The sequence below is a fragment of the Echiichthys vipera genome (assembly GCF_963691815.1).
Source record: "Echiichthys vipera genome assembly, chromosome: 8".
Taxonomy (NCBI): domain Eukaryota; kingdom Metazoa; phylum Chordata; class Actinopteri; order Perciformes; family Trachinidae; genus Echiichthys; species Echiichthys vipera.
In genome coordinates this window covers 25,248,323-25,263,782 of record NC_139833.1, presented here as the reverse complement: position 1 = coordinate 25,263,782, position 15,460 = coordinate 25,248,323, and the positions used below count along the sequence as shown (strand labels likewise).

General features: G+C 38.8%; 1 protein-coding gene across 1 annotated transcript; it reads left to right on the top strand.

The window, feature by feature from the left end:
- Positions 1–11,805: 11,805 nt before the first annotated feature.
- Positions 11,806–15,405, top strand: cmtm8b (CKLF-like MARVEL transmembrane domain containing 8b; the record flags this gene model as incomplete). Its single annotated transcript, XM_083918529.1, has 4 exons — positions 11,806–11,937; positions 14,046–14,219; positions 14,452–14,571; positions 15,322–15,405. 4 exons carry the CDS (start codon positions 11,806–11,808, stop codon positions 15,403–15,405), a joined length of 510 nt encoding a protein of 169 aa, XP_083774655.1.
- Between the last annotated feature and the right edge of the window lie 55 nt (positions 15,406–15,460).

The following is a 15,460-nucleotide window of genomic DNA, read 5'->3' as shown; positions in this document are numbered from 1 at the left end:
ACCAACTATTGTACTCCAATACGGCCAGTGGCAGCTAGCCCATAGAGGGCGCTGCCCCTCCTGCTCTGCATGGAAATTAATTAATTTTTAATTGATTTTATTAATTCAATATTTTTATCCTATGATTAGAATTGTGTGGTAATGAGTAGCTTATAATGCATGTTCTGCAATAAAAAAAAATTAAAAGCAACGACTACATTGAAATATTTATCTTATCTCTCATCTCTGTCTCTGCCGAGCTGAGCAGAGCTGCTTCCGAGGTGAGGGAAGCTGTTCTCGCGAGTTTACAGGTCTCGGACGAATATATATATATATATATATATCTGTCCTCAAGTCTCGCCGTTGTGTTTCTGATGGGTGACTGACAGCCTACGCGTGACTGGAAACTGAGACAATAGTTGTAGTGGAATGGACCAGTGTTCTTTACTGTCAAATCTCTCAAACAAAATCTGTTTAAGAGAAGATCACTAACAGACAAACTTGTTAAACAGCCTGGACCGCTTCAGCGCAAGGTTAGTTGTCATGACAACCAGTGAGGAGGAAAAGACTCCGATCGACCGTTTAACAAGAGGTTTGTTAAACTTCATAGCTAACTGTCTGTTGTGATGCTCCTGAACTACTCTGCTTTCATTTCCACCTTCTCAAAATCAAAATAACAGATCAAGCCTGGTTAAATACTGGAGAAAATGACCTAAAGCACCTTTCTGAAAAATAAATAAATAAAAGTTTTTATATATATAAAATGGAGATCTCTCTTTGAAAATGTAGTAAAATTATTTGCAAAATTAAATATAAAAACATCTAAAAGAAAAAGAATGTTTAGTTATGTTCACCTCAGCAACAACGTTTCAATCATTCTCTTAAAACGATGTTTTTGAGGTTATTGATAGAAACCAAATAGGGACAATATGATCGGTGTCTGTGTACATTATATTGACACATAATCTTCTCACTGTTTCTTGCCAGGACAGGTTATATTTTTCTGAGAGGAAGTCGGCTTCATTTATGACAAAGCCCCCCCTGAAAAAAATTGAATTGAATTGAATTGAATTGCCACTGAATTCGGCTACTGTTTTAAACACAGTGAACATGTACTTAACGGATGTGGATTCACACAAAACTATGTCGAAAGGTTTATGCCAAGTGCCAACTACTTTAGCCTTGACTTGAACCCTGAGCTGTAGAAACTCCCCGACAACAGGCCCGGCGCTCAGCACTAAGAGCTCAAGCGTGATGTGTGAACTTCTAAAAGAGTCGAGCTGAGCAGATCGCTGGTGCCTTGCAGAAACATTCCAGGTATCTAGAAGGCTATCTGCAGCTGTCGGGGACTCCAAGACCCAATGAGAGTTCAAGAGATGAATTGAGATGAAAACAGGGGGTGGGGTCCCCTGTAAAAGTAGGAACTTTACTATATGTGCAGCCACAGACACACCCTGCTGCCTTGGGGGCTGACAAAGTCGTACTGGGGACCCTTGAGCATCCAACACATCAGGCTTTTAATTTTAAACTCAATATAAGATATACGAGGGCTTTAGTTTGGAGACTAGGCACACACATTGTGGATTCCCCCTTGTACTGTGAAATCAGCAACAACAAGTTGTGTAGTTTGAGCAGTACAGCAAACTGTGTTGTAGTGGGAACTCGACATTAAGCAACAAAATCACTTGATTAGGTTTGGGAAAGATGGGTGGGGTTAAAATGAGTGCATTTGTAGCATAACTACAGTGACACACAGGACACAAACCACAGTTTCCTGTGTGAAAGCCCAGTGTTTGTGTGACCCATCCACCACCCCGACCTCCTCCCTACACAGACTTTGTTGCTGTGAATTCTGGAGCCCTCGCTCTGAGCATCTAATTAAGGCACAGATAGGTTTACAGTTAAAAGCCTTGTGCATTTTAAACAGATGCTCAGGGACGCCCTGTGCATTGGTATCAAACAGCAAGGGCTGTGACATAAGGGCAGTATTTGATGCCCTGGGAATGACAATGGGCTGTCTCATCTGTCTTCTGTGCCAGGATGTGACTTTTCTCAAATCATCAGGGTTGTCTTAACTTGGACGTGCATACTACAGATTTAGCAGTGTGAAGTTTGGAGGATGTGGGCATTTCCAGACATGGAGGACCATGGAGGATCCACATATTGCTATCCAAAAAGGTGCCAGCTTTTAACGCATTGGCACAAACACTGATGGAGAAAAAAATGATCAAATACAAATAACGAGGCTTTAACTGTACAGTATATCTAGGTTGGAGGCTATTTGGCTGGCTGCTTATATTGGCACTCTCAGCAACGCCTCCGTTACAATCCCAACAGAAACACACTGAATTAGCCCATACAATAGGTTGATAGAACAAAACAGGCGAGCAGGGGAATAGATCCATTATGATAAACCATTAAGGCCTAAAGTGGTGTTCTACTTTACTTTATAGGTGACAAGACATTGCGGGTGTCACATTTTACCCAACTTGAGACTTGAAAATGAAATAGATGGAGATTGTAAATTTAAACAATTTCTCTTCTCACATCAATCACACCAATATTATTCAATTTTGTGTGTGATGGTTCAAATCCTAGAACTTAACAAATCAGTGGCAGAAGCTCTGAAACAGGGATGCATGAGACACATTAAATCCCCTATTCCCTAAAAGTTTCTAATGACAAACTCCTGGCAACCCAAGGGTTTAGTTTATTTTAGGTACAATGCCAAAAATACAAGCTAGACACTGCTGCACAGATCGAGTCTGAATATTATTCAAATGAATTTGCCAATCTCAAGTGACTTGTTTTACTCAAACTTAAAACATACACTTTCTAGACAAAATTACAACAGCACTTTATTTTTTGATGCAAAAAAACCCAAGTTCAGATCACACAGACTGCTCCTCCAGGCTACAGCTCACCTTTGTTGTGCATTCTGCATTCAAAATTTGTATTGTAGCAATCTGCATTAGTTATTACTGATCAAGGTATTTCTATTGATCAATCATTAGTCTTTTTAATCGCCCCAATACACAGAGCTCTATAGACTCATATAAATACTGGCATACACACATTTTAAAAAAGAACAAGATTGCTAAAAATAAAGAGCAGATAAGGAAAGGGGTTGTTAAAGTATTGAAAAAAATAGCAGTTAAAAATCTATTTAGGTCTCCAGAGAAACTCCCTGCCTGCTGATATTTGTTTTGTTCCATTCGTTCTGTTTTTATTGTCTAACTACCCCAGGCCAAAGCATCACAAGTGTCTAGCAGGGGGTTGGGGAGCAGCCAAGTTGAGGCAACACTCTGCTGCTGCTTTCCCAAATTTATATTCAGGAGCCATTTTCTGATTTAGCTACCCAGAATTCAGTCCGAGCAGGTCTCTCTCTCTCTCTCTCTCTCTCTCTCTCTCTCTCTCTCTCTCTCTCTCTCTCTCTCATTCTCTCTCTCTCTCATTCTCTCTCTCTCTCTCTCTCTCTCTCTCTCTCTCTCTCTCTCTCTCTTTCGCTCTCTCTTTCTCCCCACCTCTATCACTCTCTTCATTATCACTGTCCACTCCACAAGAGAGTATAGGTAGAGGAGCAGGGGTGGGTGGTGGTGGAGGGTTAAGAGGGAAGGAAGTGGAAAGAAGGAAAAGGTGAGCAAGAGAGCGAGAGAGAGAGAGAGAGAGAGAGAGAGAGAGAGAGAGAGAGAGAGAGAGAGAGAGAGAGGGAGAGAGAGAACGAGAGAGAGAGAGAGAGAGAAGGAGAGAGAGGAAGAAGGGCACAGAGAGCTGTAGCTATCTGCTGAAATATTCATGTTAGTGCCAGCAGCTTTTCCATTCCCCGCTCAGCAGGGGGCTGCTGTTTGATACATCCATCGCTCTCTCTCTCTCTCACTTGGCTCGCCCCCCCCCCCCTCCATCCCTCCCTCCCTCCATCTCTCTTAACTAGTAAGGTTAGTAGATAGTAAATGCTCATCGAGAGATGGAGGGCGGATCTCTCTCCCAACTTGGACAAAGCAGTACTTAAAAACAAGGCTTTCTCCTGTTCCATTATTTTACCACAAAACGTAACAAATGTTTTAAATATTTCTGGGTGTATCCTGAACAGTGCAGGCAATCTGTTGTGTGAAAATTCTGTATTTTTGATATGGTTATTGTATCAATCTGATGAATATCTTGATTTGATTTTCAGGTATTTAATTCACTGCACTAGACAGAAACAGATGTGGTTAATTCATCCATAAAAAGTTTCTCAGTAGATTTGAAATTTGTCACATTATGACATATGGTGAAGTCCTGATATATTGAATGCCATCCACTTCTATTAGCAGCCAGTTTAATATAATTTCAAATAATAAATATACAGTATCAATGAATAGAATGTTTCAGGCCGGAGTTTGAACAGTATCAGCTCATTCTCTTACACTCTCAGTGGTCTCAGTAGTCATTAACTCAGAGTCGACAAGGTGAAAGTCGCCAAGGCTTCTCCTCGACAATTTCCTAATTAGGGGCATGCATTCATTATTTTACTGAGCTCCAACCTCAAACAGCTACCAGCAAGTTTAACATCACATCACAGTTATTTATTGAAGAATTACTGCCAATAAATGGTTCACTTAAGCCAAACAGATAATGGGGACAACACTAAAGGTAAATAGAAAAATAAAATTGAATAGTCCCTTCTGTCCTATAGTCACATGTATGACCTTTGGGGAGATGGTGTCTCTTTAAGAGCCCAGCCTATTTGTTGTTATTGGTCTATCAAAGACATATCAGTATCTATTGGTATTGGTGTATATGTATATATGTGCTGTTTTTTTTACAGAACAGACATTGCAGAAAACAATGCTTGGATAATTTAGAAATAGTGTCATTATCAGTTATGTCATTTGCAGTTCTGCAATCTCTCAGTACTGAAAATACAGTACTGATGATTATTTAGCTATCTATTTTATTTGTATTAATTCTTTATTTGCTCAGTGTTCATTTCTAGAATTGGTTAATAATGTAATACATTGTATGTATAATGTATAATGTATAATGTATGTAATGTGTCTGTCATTAAGTTTTGTTAAAGAAAGCAGCCTTCTGAGCGCATTTGCAGAGTCATATTGGTACAAAATCCACGTAGAAAAGGTCTATTTTCATTCTAATTAAAAAATTCATAATATCAGCCATCATATTGGTAATGTTTCCCCTCGAAAATCAGTATCGGCTTCAAAAATCCCAAATCTGTTGAGTTCTAGTCTCTTTGATGTAAAATGGGCTGATGTTAATAAGCCTGATGGTAAAGATTAGGCTAAAGTTGAGGATGGAGGAATGTGAGTATGAGAAAAGGCAACATAAGAAATGTACAGATGTCTGACATGATAACGTTTGAACGAGAATATCCAACAACCCACTGTCCACAAAATTTAAGAAAAAGTTACTGGGCTCTGATTGGTGTCAAGTTCAGCGTCACTTGATCCAAAAACGGTTCCAGAGGCCTTTCCGCACGGCACAGGCAACAATCCAAGGGAAACACTGCTGCAGATGAAAAAACACACCAGCTGAAGTCTCTGAGGGCGAGGTTGTGCCTTTCGGTGAACAACCGCATCATTTTATTTAGAACTGATGTCAGGACTGGTGGTTAAACTGGGAGGGGCTGCCTGCATGGTTACACCGGGTACATGCATGACGTGTGTGTATGTGTGTGTGTGAGTGTGTGGTTGCATTTAACCAGCGCATGTGATGGGGGATGTGGCAGATGTTGCAGAGGCAAGGATTAGTGTGTGTGTGTATGTCTTTAAGTGTGCATTAAAAATATCTTCTCCACAGCAGGAAGCCACAGTGGCCAATTACAGTGCAGTGCATCTGGGCTTGCACACATTTATTAGTGTGTGTGTGTGTGTGTGTGTGTGTGTGTGTGTGTGTGTGTGTGTGTGTGTGTGTGTGTGTGTGTGTGTGTGTGTGTGGAGAGGGGATGGGGAGGTTCAGGCGGAGTTCAGGTTATTTACATCTTAGCATGTAGAGTTTCAGTAACTGGTGCATTGTGTGTGTGTGTGTGTGTGTGTGTGTGTGTGTGTGTGTGTGTGTGTGTGTGTGTGTGTGTGTGTGTGTGTGTGTGTGTGTGTGTGTGTGTGTGTGTGTGTGTGTGTGTGTGTGTGTGCGTGTGTGTGTGTGTGTGTGTGACAGTGGTAAGGCTTTGTGTCACAGCAGCAGAATCTAAACACTCACCAAGAAGAAAAAGAAGTCAGAACAGGGGAGAAAGAGTTAGAGGGAAGAGAAGAAGAGTAAATTCAGTATAGCAATGAAGACAATGGTGAGGAGGGAAACAGCACTTTAAAGAGGGGAGTAAAATTAGATAAAAGCTCTGTCATTTCCAGCAGAGATGTAATACCTCTCTTCACACTCTCAGAAAAAGAAGGTATAGAGTGAAAGAACAACCCCAGCAACAAAAAGATACAACTGTACGTGTTTGGTCTATTGCATAATTCGCTCTAAAACTGATTCTATTCCATTTTTTTTCTCTTTTCCAATGAAATCACTCAGGCATGGCGGTTACTTGGTTGACTGAATAACTGAATGATTGTGAGGCCCTGGTCATCCTGGGTTAACTTTAATTCCATTGAAATTAACAGAATCACCACGGGAAGTGAAACACTACAGCAAAAAGTGTATGTCCACATATTCTTACAAATTTACGTTTTCCTTCAAAAGTGACAAACTAATATTTAGTTCTGATATTTTCTTTTATTTGACGTAGTCCCATGCTAAATGTACTGCTGCTAACGCTAAGTGTGATTCTGATACTTTTTTATGGTTCCACCAAATTGATCTCAACTACAATATTTAATATTAAACACATAGATTATTATGAGTTATACAATATTGCATTGTCAACCGATTCTAGAAATGAACACTAAATAAATAAATAACGATACACAGCTAAATATACATTATCAATCAATTTCTGACCTTTTATATGAAATAAATAGCTATATGAGACCATTGCTATATCACACCAACCATTGTTTTCTACAGTATATGTTCTTCAATAAGTGTTTTTCATAAAGGAGCGTGTCGGAAAATATATTCTGAGATACAGATAGATATAGATAGATACAGATAGATAGATAGTCTGTGATGGGCCGATAGTGGCTGATAATACCGGCCAGGCTCTACACTTGAGTCCTGATTGTGTCGCTTAAAGCCTAATAACACAACATTACAGTTAACAATGACATAAATAGGCCAAGTGAAATCTTTGTCAATCCTCATTATTATTAAGTTAAATGATTAAATAATCATATAAGGCAAAGGGGATGAGTATGCGTGAGCAAACAAACTAAGAAATAATCAATCACCTATGTGCTTCTAAGCCTTAGTGGTATTTCAGTGAATTAAAGGAGAGACCCCATTTTAATTGAGCAGCTGAGACAATAGAGCATAATAATTACACCTAAGAACGCAGCTAGGAAGCATCAGGTTGTTGACTTAAGCCTGCTGTATTACTGTAATTAAGATGACGTGATCATGCTGGCCACAGCCACCAGATATTCATTGATATGATCCATCCCACTAATACCTGTATGTTCATGTGATGGGAAGATTTCCTGGTATGAAAAGGTTTTCTTTCTTTTAATCTACTGTGCATGTTCCCTCAACATCTAATGAAAACATCAAAGCTTTGGGTCATTTAGAAAAACTCCATCCATCTGTACATATCTTTGAACATGAAACTTTAATATCAAGCAAAACAAAAAAATCATTCCATTCATGCCAGTTCATTTCAGTGAGTGACTGAGCTCATGCCACATGTGATTGATGGTAAACAGAAATCTCATCATGTTGTTATGAAGGCTACAGTGGGGACCGATAATGGAATCAGATGATTATAGGTGTATGTCCTGAAGCATCACAGTAAATGGAGCAGGAAGAAAGTAGGAGAAAGGGGTCGTGGATGGAGATGGAGATGAATTCAATGAGCAAGAAAGCTCTCAAATAACTTTAGAGCTACTCCAATTGACCATGTCATCAATCAAGGTTTTCCTGACAGTGGCTTCCATTATTCATATGTGCAGCAAAGATACTGTGCTGGCAGCACATTTTGTAGTGCACACTTAAGTTGAAAAAACTTGCTAAGATAAGCAAGTGTAGGACCGTTAGTGCACTTTATTGGACACCCATAACAAATCTCATTCTTCCCCATTCATAAGCCCATCCACTATATTACAATATGGGAGATAGATATGGCAAAAATCTTCTATCCTGGCATATATGTTATACATCTGTTATACATAACTCACACTTCACAATACAGCAGGTTTTCTGGTATTTCAATAAATAAATAGTCTAGTATTTTCTTCATTTTCTTAAGAATTTTAGTTTAGAACAGAATGTGCAACGATCAGAGCGTAAAACGTCAACCAAATGATGAAAATATTGCTGTAAAGAAGTTCAGTCGTTGGCGTTTCATCATCGTGATTGAAACGATATAGACAAATTTGTCCAATAAACTTTTTAATATTATTTTGACAATATATATCGCCATATCGCCCAGCCCTAGATAGTATAATAAAGTCTGAATAAAATCATAAAAGCCAGTGATCATCTACATCAGAATATTAAACACAGAAATGTACAACAAATGAGGATTGTCTACAAAACAAAAACTTTTCATTGATTCTAAACAACATCACAAATGAACCTAATATACATACCATAGACCACAACATGCAGAGTCTAACAAAGGGAACTCCTAAACAAGTAAGACCTAAAACTTTATGAATGTGGTCACGTTCAATCTGTCAGAAAATAATTAAGAAAGTGCTATGACATTAGTGAATGACATTCAGATTGTGTTCCCATTTCTAATTAATAGAATGAAAGTGAAACGACCCCAGTCCTGCTGTGATAATTAGCTGTTAGACAGCTCATATAGAAAATCTATTGCTCTCAAAGAAAGACTAATGTCTCTGGGTGCAAGCTGCCAATCCCATATACAGAAATGACCATTTCTTTTTTAATTATTCTTATTGTATTGGCTACATGTAGCCACTGGCTAGCGCAAGGAAGACGACAAAACGCTTGCCTGATGGTTAAGTAAATGTAGAGAGAGGCAGTTATGCAGAGTATAGATTGCTGCAGTGGGTATATTGCTGTACAGAGCAGAATCTGCTCAGAAGGGCAGAATTAGTCCATTAAGTAGCATAAGATAAGTACACTACCCAGTCAGATAATGCATGGGCCAGGCTATTGACTGCAGCAGAACACCTCAAAGCATCCTAATGTGAAGGGTATTGTCCTATTTGTTGGTTAATCTTGTAGGCTTCATTGCCATTTGCTTTTTGTAATAAGATTGAATTTATAGTCACCTGATTGTCACTTCTTTCCAATCAGTAGCTAGAACTGCTGCCAGAGCAGAAAAAACATTATTAAAACCATTTTATTATCCAAAGATTCATTTAAGTGTACTGAATTGTACTCTAATTCCCTCTGTGCTTATCTTTTCTACTCTATTCTATACCAGCATCCGCACATACACAGTTAGGCTACAAATCTCCATGTAATGTCCACAGCAGAATAAAACTAAATTTAGTCAACCAAGTTTCTGGCAGGAATAACGCACACCTGCTTCTGTAGGGAGGAAGCATTCTGGTAGGCAGTTGAATCAGCCATGTTATTATGGCCGTAGTGTTGCCTTCTCCTTATTAGCGGCAAATAAATAAGAATAAATGAGTGAAAACAACTATTTACATGCCCATGGTGTTGTCAGTTAACCCGCCCAGTGTGTCTCCTTGGCCTTGACCCAGCCTCTTTTGTTCTTTGGTATTTCCTCTAGAGAGGTTTACTTTTCTCCATGTGTAACTACTGCCCTCCAGTGGTCAAAGCTACTCACTGCCTCCATAGGTGCACTGCAGCACCGGCACACTTCAGATGGAAAACAGGGTTTTAATCAGGTCAGAAACTGGTCTTCTCACTCAGCGGTCAGAAATAACTTAGTATAGCATGATTTCCTCCTCAAAGTCTCTCTCCAATCAGATTTATGTTTTGTTACTTGGCTTGGATGTTGATTGACCTTCACGGTGCAGAATGAAATAATGCATGTGAATCTCAGTTGAACACATGTAGGCTACATATTAGCAGGTTATCGTGACATCACCAGTAGTTGGTAGTCAATTGTGGTCCAATATGCAATTTATACAAGTGTGGTGTGGAAACATAAAGGGATACAGTGCTGATGCTCTGAGCTCCATTGCCACGGAGGGATACCAGTCACTTTCATCTGCAGACAATGCCCACACTGCTATAACACAGAGCTGGTTCAGATGAACAATACTAAAAATATTCATCTTATTCATTCATCTTATATTAAAATCAGGGAAAAGGACTAGATGGGATTTTAACCACAAGAAATAACCACATCAGACACACATTGTTAGGCAGACTATTTCCATAGCTCAAAAACAAAAAGGGGATCTTACATTGATCTCCTCTGGTTTCAGTTTATATTACTGAAAGACATGACTGGGCTGGCCAATATAGACCTTCCACATCTTGTTTTCCGGTAATTAATTTCTATATGAAATAACCTCATGGTCAAGCCTATTTTTTGTATTCTGTGTAGATTAAAAACTTGACAAATGAAAAATACAGCCTATTTTCTCATAATATTAATAACTTTAGTGCAAAACGAACACAACATCCAAATACTGCTGCAACAAATTCTGCCCGCTGTTTTTTTCGACATGAAATAGAAAGAAATATAAATGATAGACATTTTAATATGGTTTCAGTGGTATATATTGTCATATCTCCTAGCTTTATCTTAACCAAATGTAATTCTCCATTAAATACCTTTGTGGTACTTGTGTGTACAAACTGCTGGGCCCGGCCTGGTTGCGACTACAGTTTGTTATTACATAAATGGTATGATACGAAGACCAGTGAAGTCAAGTAGTTGAAATAAAAAATACAAGTAAAATTACAGATTACTCAAAAACAACTTTGTTACAGTAACTAAAATAGGCTAACTATAATAAATTACTTCCACCCTGTTTGTAAAATTTACATATTCATGTTACCCTCTAATCTAACCCTTTTTGTCAGTTCCTGTCTTTAAATGCACCACAAAAATAAATTGTTCATTGTGGGGCATTGCATAACTCATGCAAGACTAAATCTGTAAATTGATTATCATGGTATTGCAGAAAACAATGGCAGCCTAGAATGTAGCACATCAACCTATAAATAATATTGTGGTAGTGAGCTAAAGCTTGCCAAAGTGTAGAGTACTTATTTGTTCCATCACAGGGACACCTCCTCTTTGCTTTGCCTATCAGCATCATTTATCATCTGAACTCTCATTATCCTGAAGTAAATTTCACACTGCTCCCTTTCTTTCTCTTAAACTGTGGATCCCTCTGAAGGGACTGTCATCTCAGTTTCCCTCCTATTTATTGTCTCTCCACCAGTTCAAACATGTAATGTATTGTCATGGTTCATACACAACATTTAAAAAAACTGCAGTTTCAGAACAATGAACTTAGGCCCTCACTAAATCTTTCTGTCTTTTTTTCAGCGCCACATTTACTCCACATTGTAAATGTATACACTTTTTAGTTCTCCAACAAAAAGGTCTTCTTTTCCTTGAGTCAGTGATTTTTTTTTTTTTTACACAAGGTGAACAAGACAGGGCTCAACTCAAATATTTGATTGTGCAATTGTTGTATATGTGAGCTGAAATACAGTATTTATCTGCTCACAGAGGTTTGTCCTTGTTGGATTCAGGGACAGGAACACAACTTCCTCTGTAACAGCGACAACCTGACTGAGAGTGCACAGTGTCTGCGTCAGTGCACCATGGAGAGAGCAACTGTGGTGCCAGCCCGCAGGAGTACCTCAGTACCAGAATGCAACATCTCAACCTCCACCTTGGCCTTTGACCAGCACTTTACCACAACTGCCAAAGGGATACTCCTTCTGGTGGAGATAGTAAGTGTAAAAATGGATTTTAAGATGTTCTGTGTTCATTAGAAAATGCTCAGCAGTTCTAAAATGTTACCATAGCAACAGATAGGACAAGAAGTTGGAACGAATAATTACTACCTTTAATAATCAATGTCAGGAAGTGGCAATGGCTTTGATGTTTATGGGGGACATTAAAAGAGCAGAGAAGTATGTTACAGTTGTGTTGTGATATTCATTAATAACTATCCTTTTCTCTGAAAGTCATATTAGTATGTCATATTAGTATACTTATCGTATAAATAGATTTTTGTGGTATTCCTTCAACTGTATTTTAAAGAATTACAGAATTAAAATAAGGACATTTTTTTCTAAGAAAATAGGAAGTTAACCAAAAACACAGCAAGCAAATCAACTCTTCCTCCTTCCTCTCCCTCATTGTGTCTCTTCCTCTCCAACTCAGCTGAGGGACAGAGTCAGGAACGCCTTTCTGTAAATACAGGCTGGCTGGCTGCCATGCAAAGGCTGGGCAGGCCGCAGCTGGAGGAATCAGATTGCAGAAAGACGCTAAACAATCTTCTTTTGGAAATCATAGACCAGATCGCGGGATCATACTATAGCATAATGTAAAATCCATTAGATGCTGATAAAAGACTGAAAAATACTACATTTAACTGCAAATTCTGTTAAATTATTGTGACAGATGTTAAATGTATAATCCATCAGAGATTTTACCTTACAGGATTTTATTTGAAAAGAAAGCAACCCCCTTTAAAGTCATGTTCTACACCAAACCGTCTTCTTTCTGTGATACTGAAACATCTAACAGCTTCTGTTGTGACACAGGAAGGGTGGGTTCGTATGCAGCATGGAAACCATTTTATGGAGGACTACTTTTGCAATATGCTTTGCGTTAATGCACACAAACACACTGCCAATGGAAAAATGTAGAGGCAATTAAAAAAAACAATCTGCTGCTTATGTCGATCTAACATGAACACGCAGATGTGTTTTCTTGATGGAAATGTGATTGTAGGCTTTTAGCAGACAGTTATAGTCCCCTCTTCCCAGTAACGTATGGGCTCTCAATCTTATAGTGGTACTGGCTTCTTTCACTCCTGATTATGGAACATAAGCAATATGGATATGCCTACTGAGCAGTAAATCAGAACACTTACTGCCCAGTTCAGAGTAAAATGCAACCAGCTGGTCTATAGCGTGGTGTTGAGCTGCAGCTGAGTGGAAATAGACGTACGGCTCAGAAAGAGTAGAAGAAGAAAAATATTGTCAGGGAATGGAAAAGTAGTCCCCAAAATAAATTCTCTCCATGACCCGTTGTAGGTTACAAAGAGTGTTGGATTTAGTTACTCACCACAGCACTTTGAGTGAAGGAGATAAGACATGTTGGGTGTTTGGCATTTGGAAATGACTCATAGAACAACAAATTAATTGCACAGTAGGCTTTTCTAAATCAAAATAATATGATACTATTGTAATGGTATTTGGGTTGGTTTATTTTTATTTTACATTAGCAAAATTGCACATCAACTGCTTAGAATTCTGCATTTCATGCCCCATATCTGTCTTCTTTTCAAAAGAGTTATCTGGTGAAATCAACAAGGGTTTGCTTTATATTCATTCTCTCATTATTTCATAGGAAGGAGAATTGTGCCAAATATTTTCTTCACTCAGTGCAGATAGAGAATAATAATAAGAATGAGCTTCGGTCACCTTCTATTTATTTCTTGGCAAAGGCTTTTTACACTCTGGTACAAATATCCACTGATGCTATGTGTACCCATTTTTAACCTTCACCCAGTTTTTTTGTTGTCTAAATCTAACAAAACTGCAAAAGTAATGTCATAAAAATTTCAAATCAAACCATGGTATCCTGGGTGAAAGTCCAATGCATACTCACCCAGCTATGACAATACCACACTTTGTCGCTCTTTGAGGTGGTGGATGAGGGTTTAGGTGTAAATATCCAGATCGCATGGCAAAGGCTATTTTCACTCGGGTGTAAATGGTCAGTTCGTATTTCTTTCCCTCTAAAGTAAATAGAGATATATGAGATATAAGATAATAGAGATATATGTCTCCTCTCCTCTCCTCTCCTCTTCTCTCCTCTCCTCTAGGTATGTGGTATGTTGGTGTGGATTCTTATAGGGGGAACAGAGTATTTCCATCTGTCTGCTCTCTGCTGGGTGATGTTTATTGCCATTTTGTGTTGGGTTCTGACCGTTTGCCTGTTTATCATTTACCTTGCTGGTGCCCACAAAAGGTTACCACAGGTCCCCTGGACTACACTGGTAAAACACACACACACACACACACACACACACACACACACACACACACACACACACACACACACACACACACACACACACACACACACACACACACACACACACACACACACACACACACACACACACACACACACACACACACACACACACACACACACACACACACACACACACACACACACACACACACACATTATCCGTTCACTGCTTGTGTCTTTCTTTCTTTTAGTCGCTGTGTTTGAACTGTAGTGCTGCAGCTCTGTATCTGGTGACAGCAGTAGTCGATGCTCTCTCAGTCGACCAGGCCATTAGAGGGCGACATAACTACAACTGCTGGGCAGCATCTGCAGTAAGAGCAGTCATGTCAATATGATCTGTTGGGAAAAAAAGTCATCCAAAAATAATGATTTTCTTATTGTATACATGCATGTATGTAAAAACAATCATTCCTCTTATCTGCTGATACCAAGCACTGATCTGACACCAGTGCTCTCTTTTCCCCGAGTTTGAAATATACGGTATTTATACTGTGCCTGAAGGCATGCAACTCACTGAAATCACTGACCCCTCGGAATTACTGTTACTGAGCAAAAACACTGAATCATATAATGCTTTTGACAAAGACAGTTTATTCATATGTATTGGTGACTGTGTAGTTGGGAAGAATATAAATATTCTTATATAATATTTATAATATATAATATTATATATAATAAAATCCACATCATTAAAAGGGCACAGACAAAAATGTGTGGGATATTCTGTGCATTTCAGTGTGTGGTGTGTCCACATTAAACTTAAATTTAATTTCAACCAATCAAATTAAGTACTGAAGACAGGACAAATGGGAATGTCTTAAACATAGTAGCAAAGGTGCCAGATGTGACAGTCTCTTAGGATGTCCTGGTACAACTACACTGCTCTGTAAAGGCATTAGCTGTGTGTTATGTGGACAAACAAATCTCACTTGGACTTGGAACGGATAATCAGTGACCTTTTCAGTTAAGAATTAATTATGCTATCAAGATATGAAAAGTCAACTTTACTTCTCATTGTCTCTGTGTCCCTTTCCCCTTTTTCTCCACCTTTCATTTGTCAGTTCTTTGCTTTTCTGACAACACTGTGCTATGCAGGGAGCAGTTACCTGAGCTACTGTGCCTGGAAAACCACAGAAGAAGGATAAAAGTCTACTTACTTGTTGTTTGAAGGCATCATTTTTCAGACTTTCTCTGAGGGTC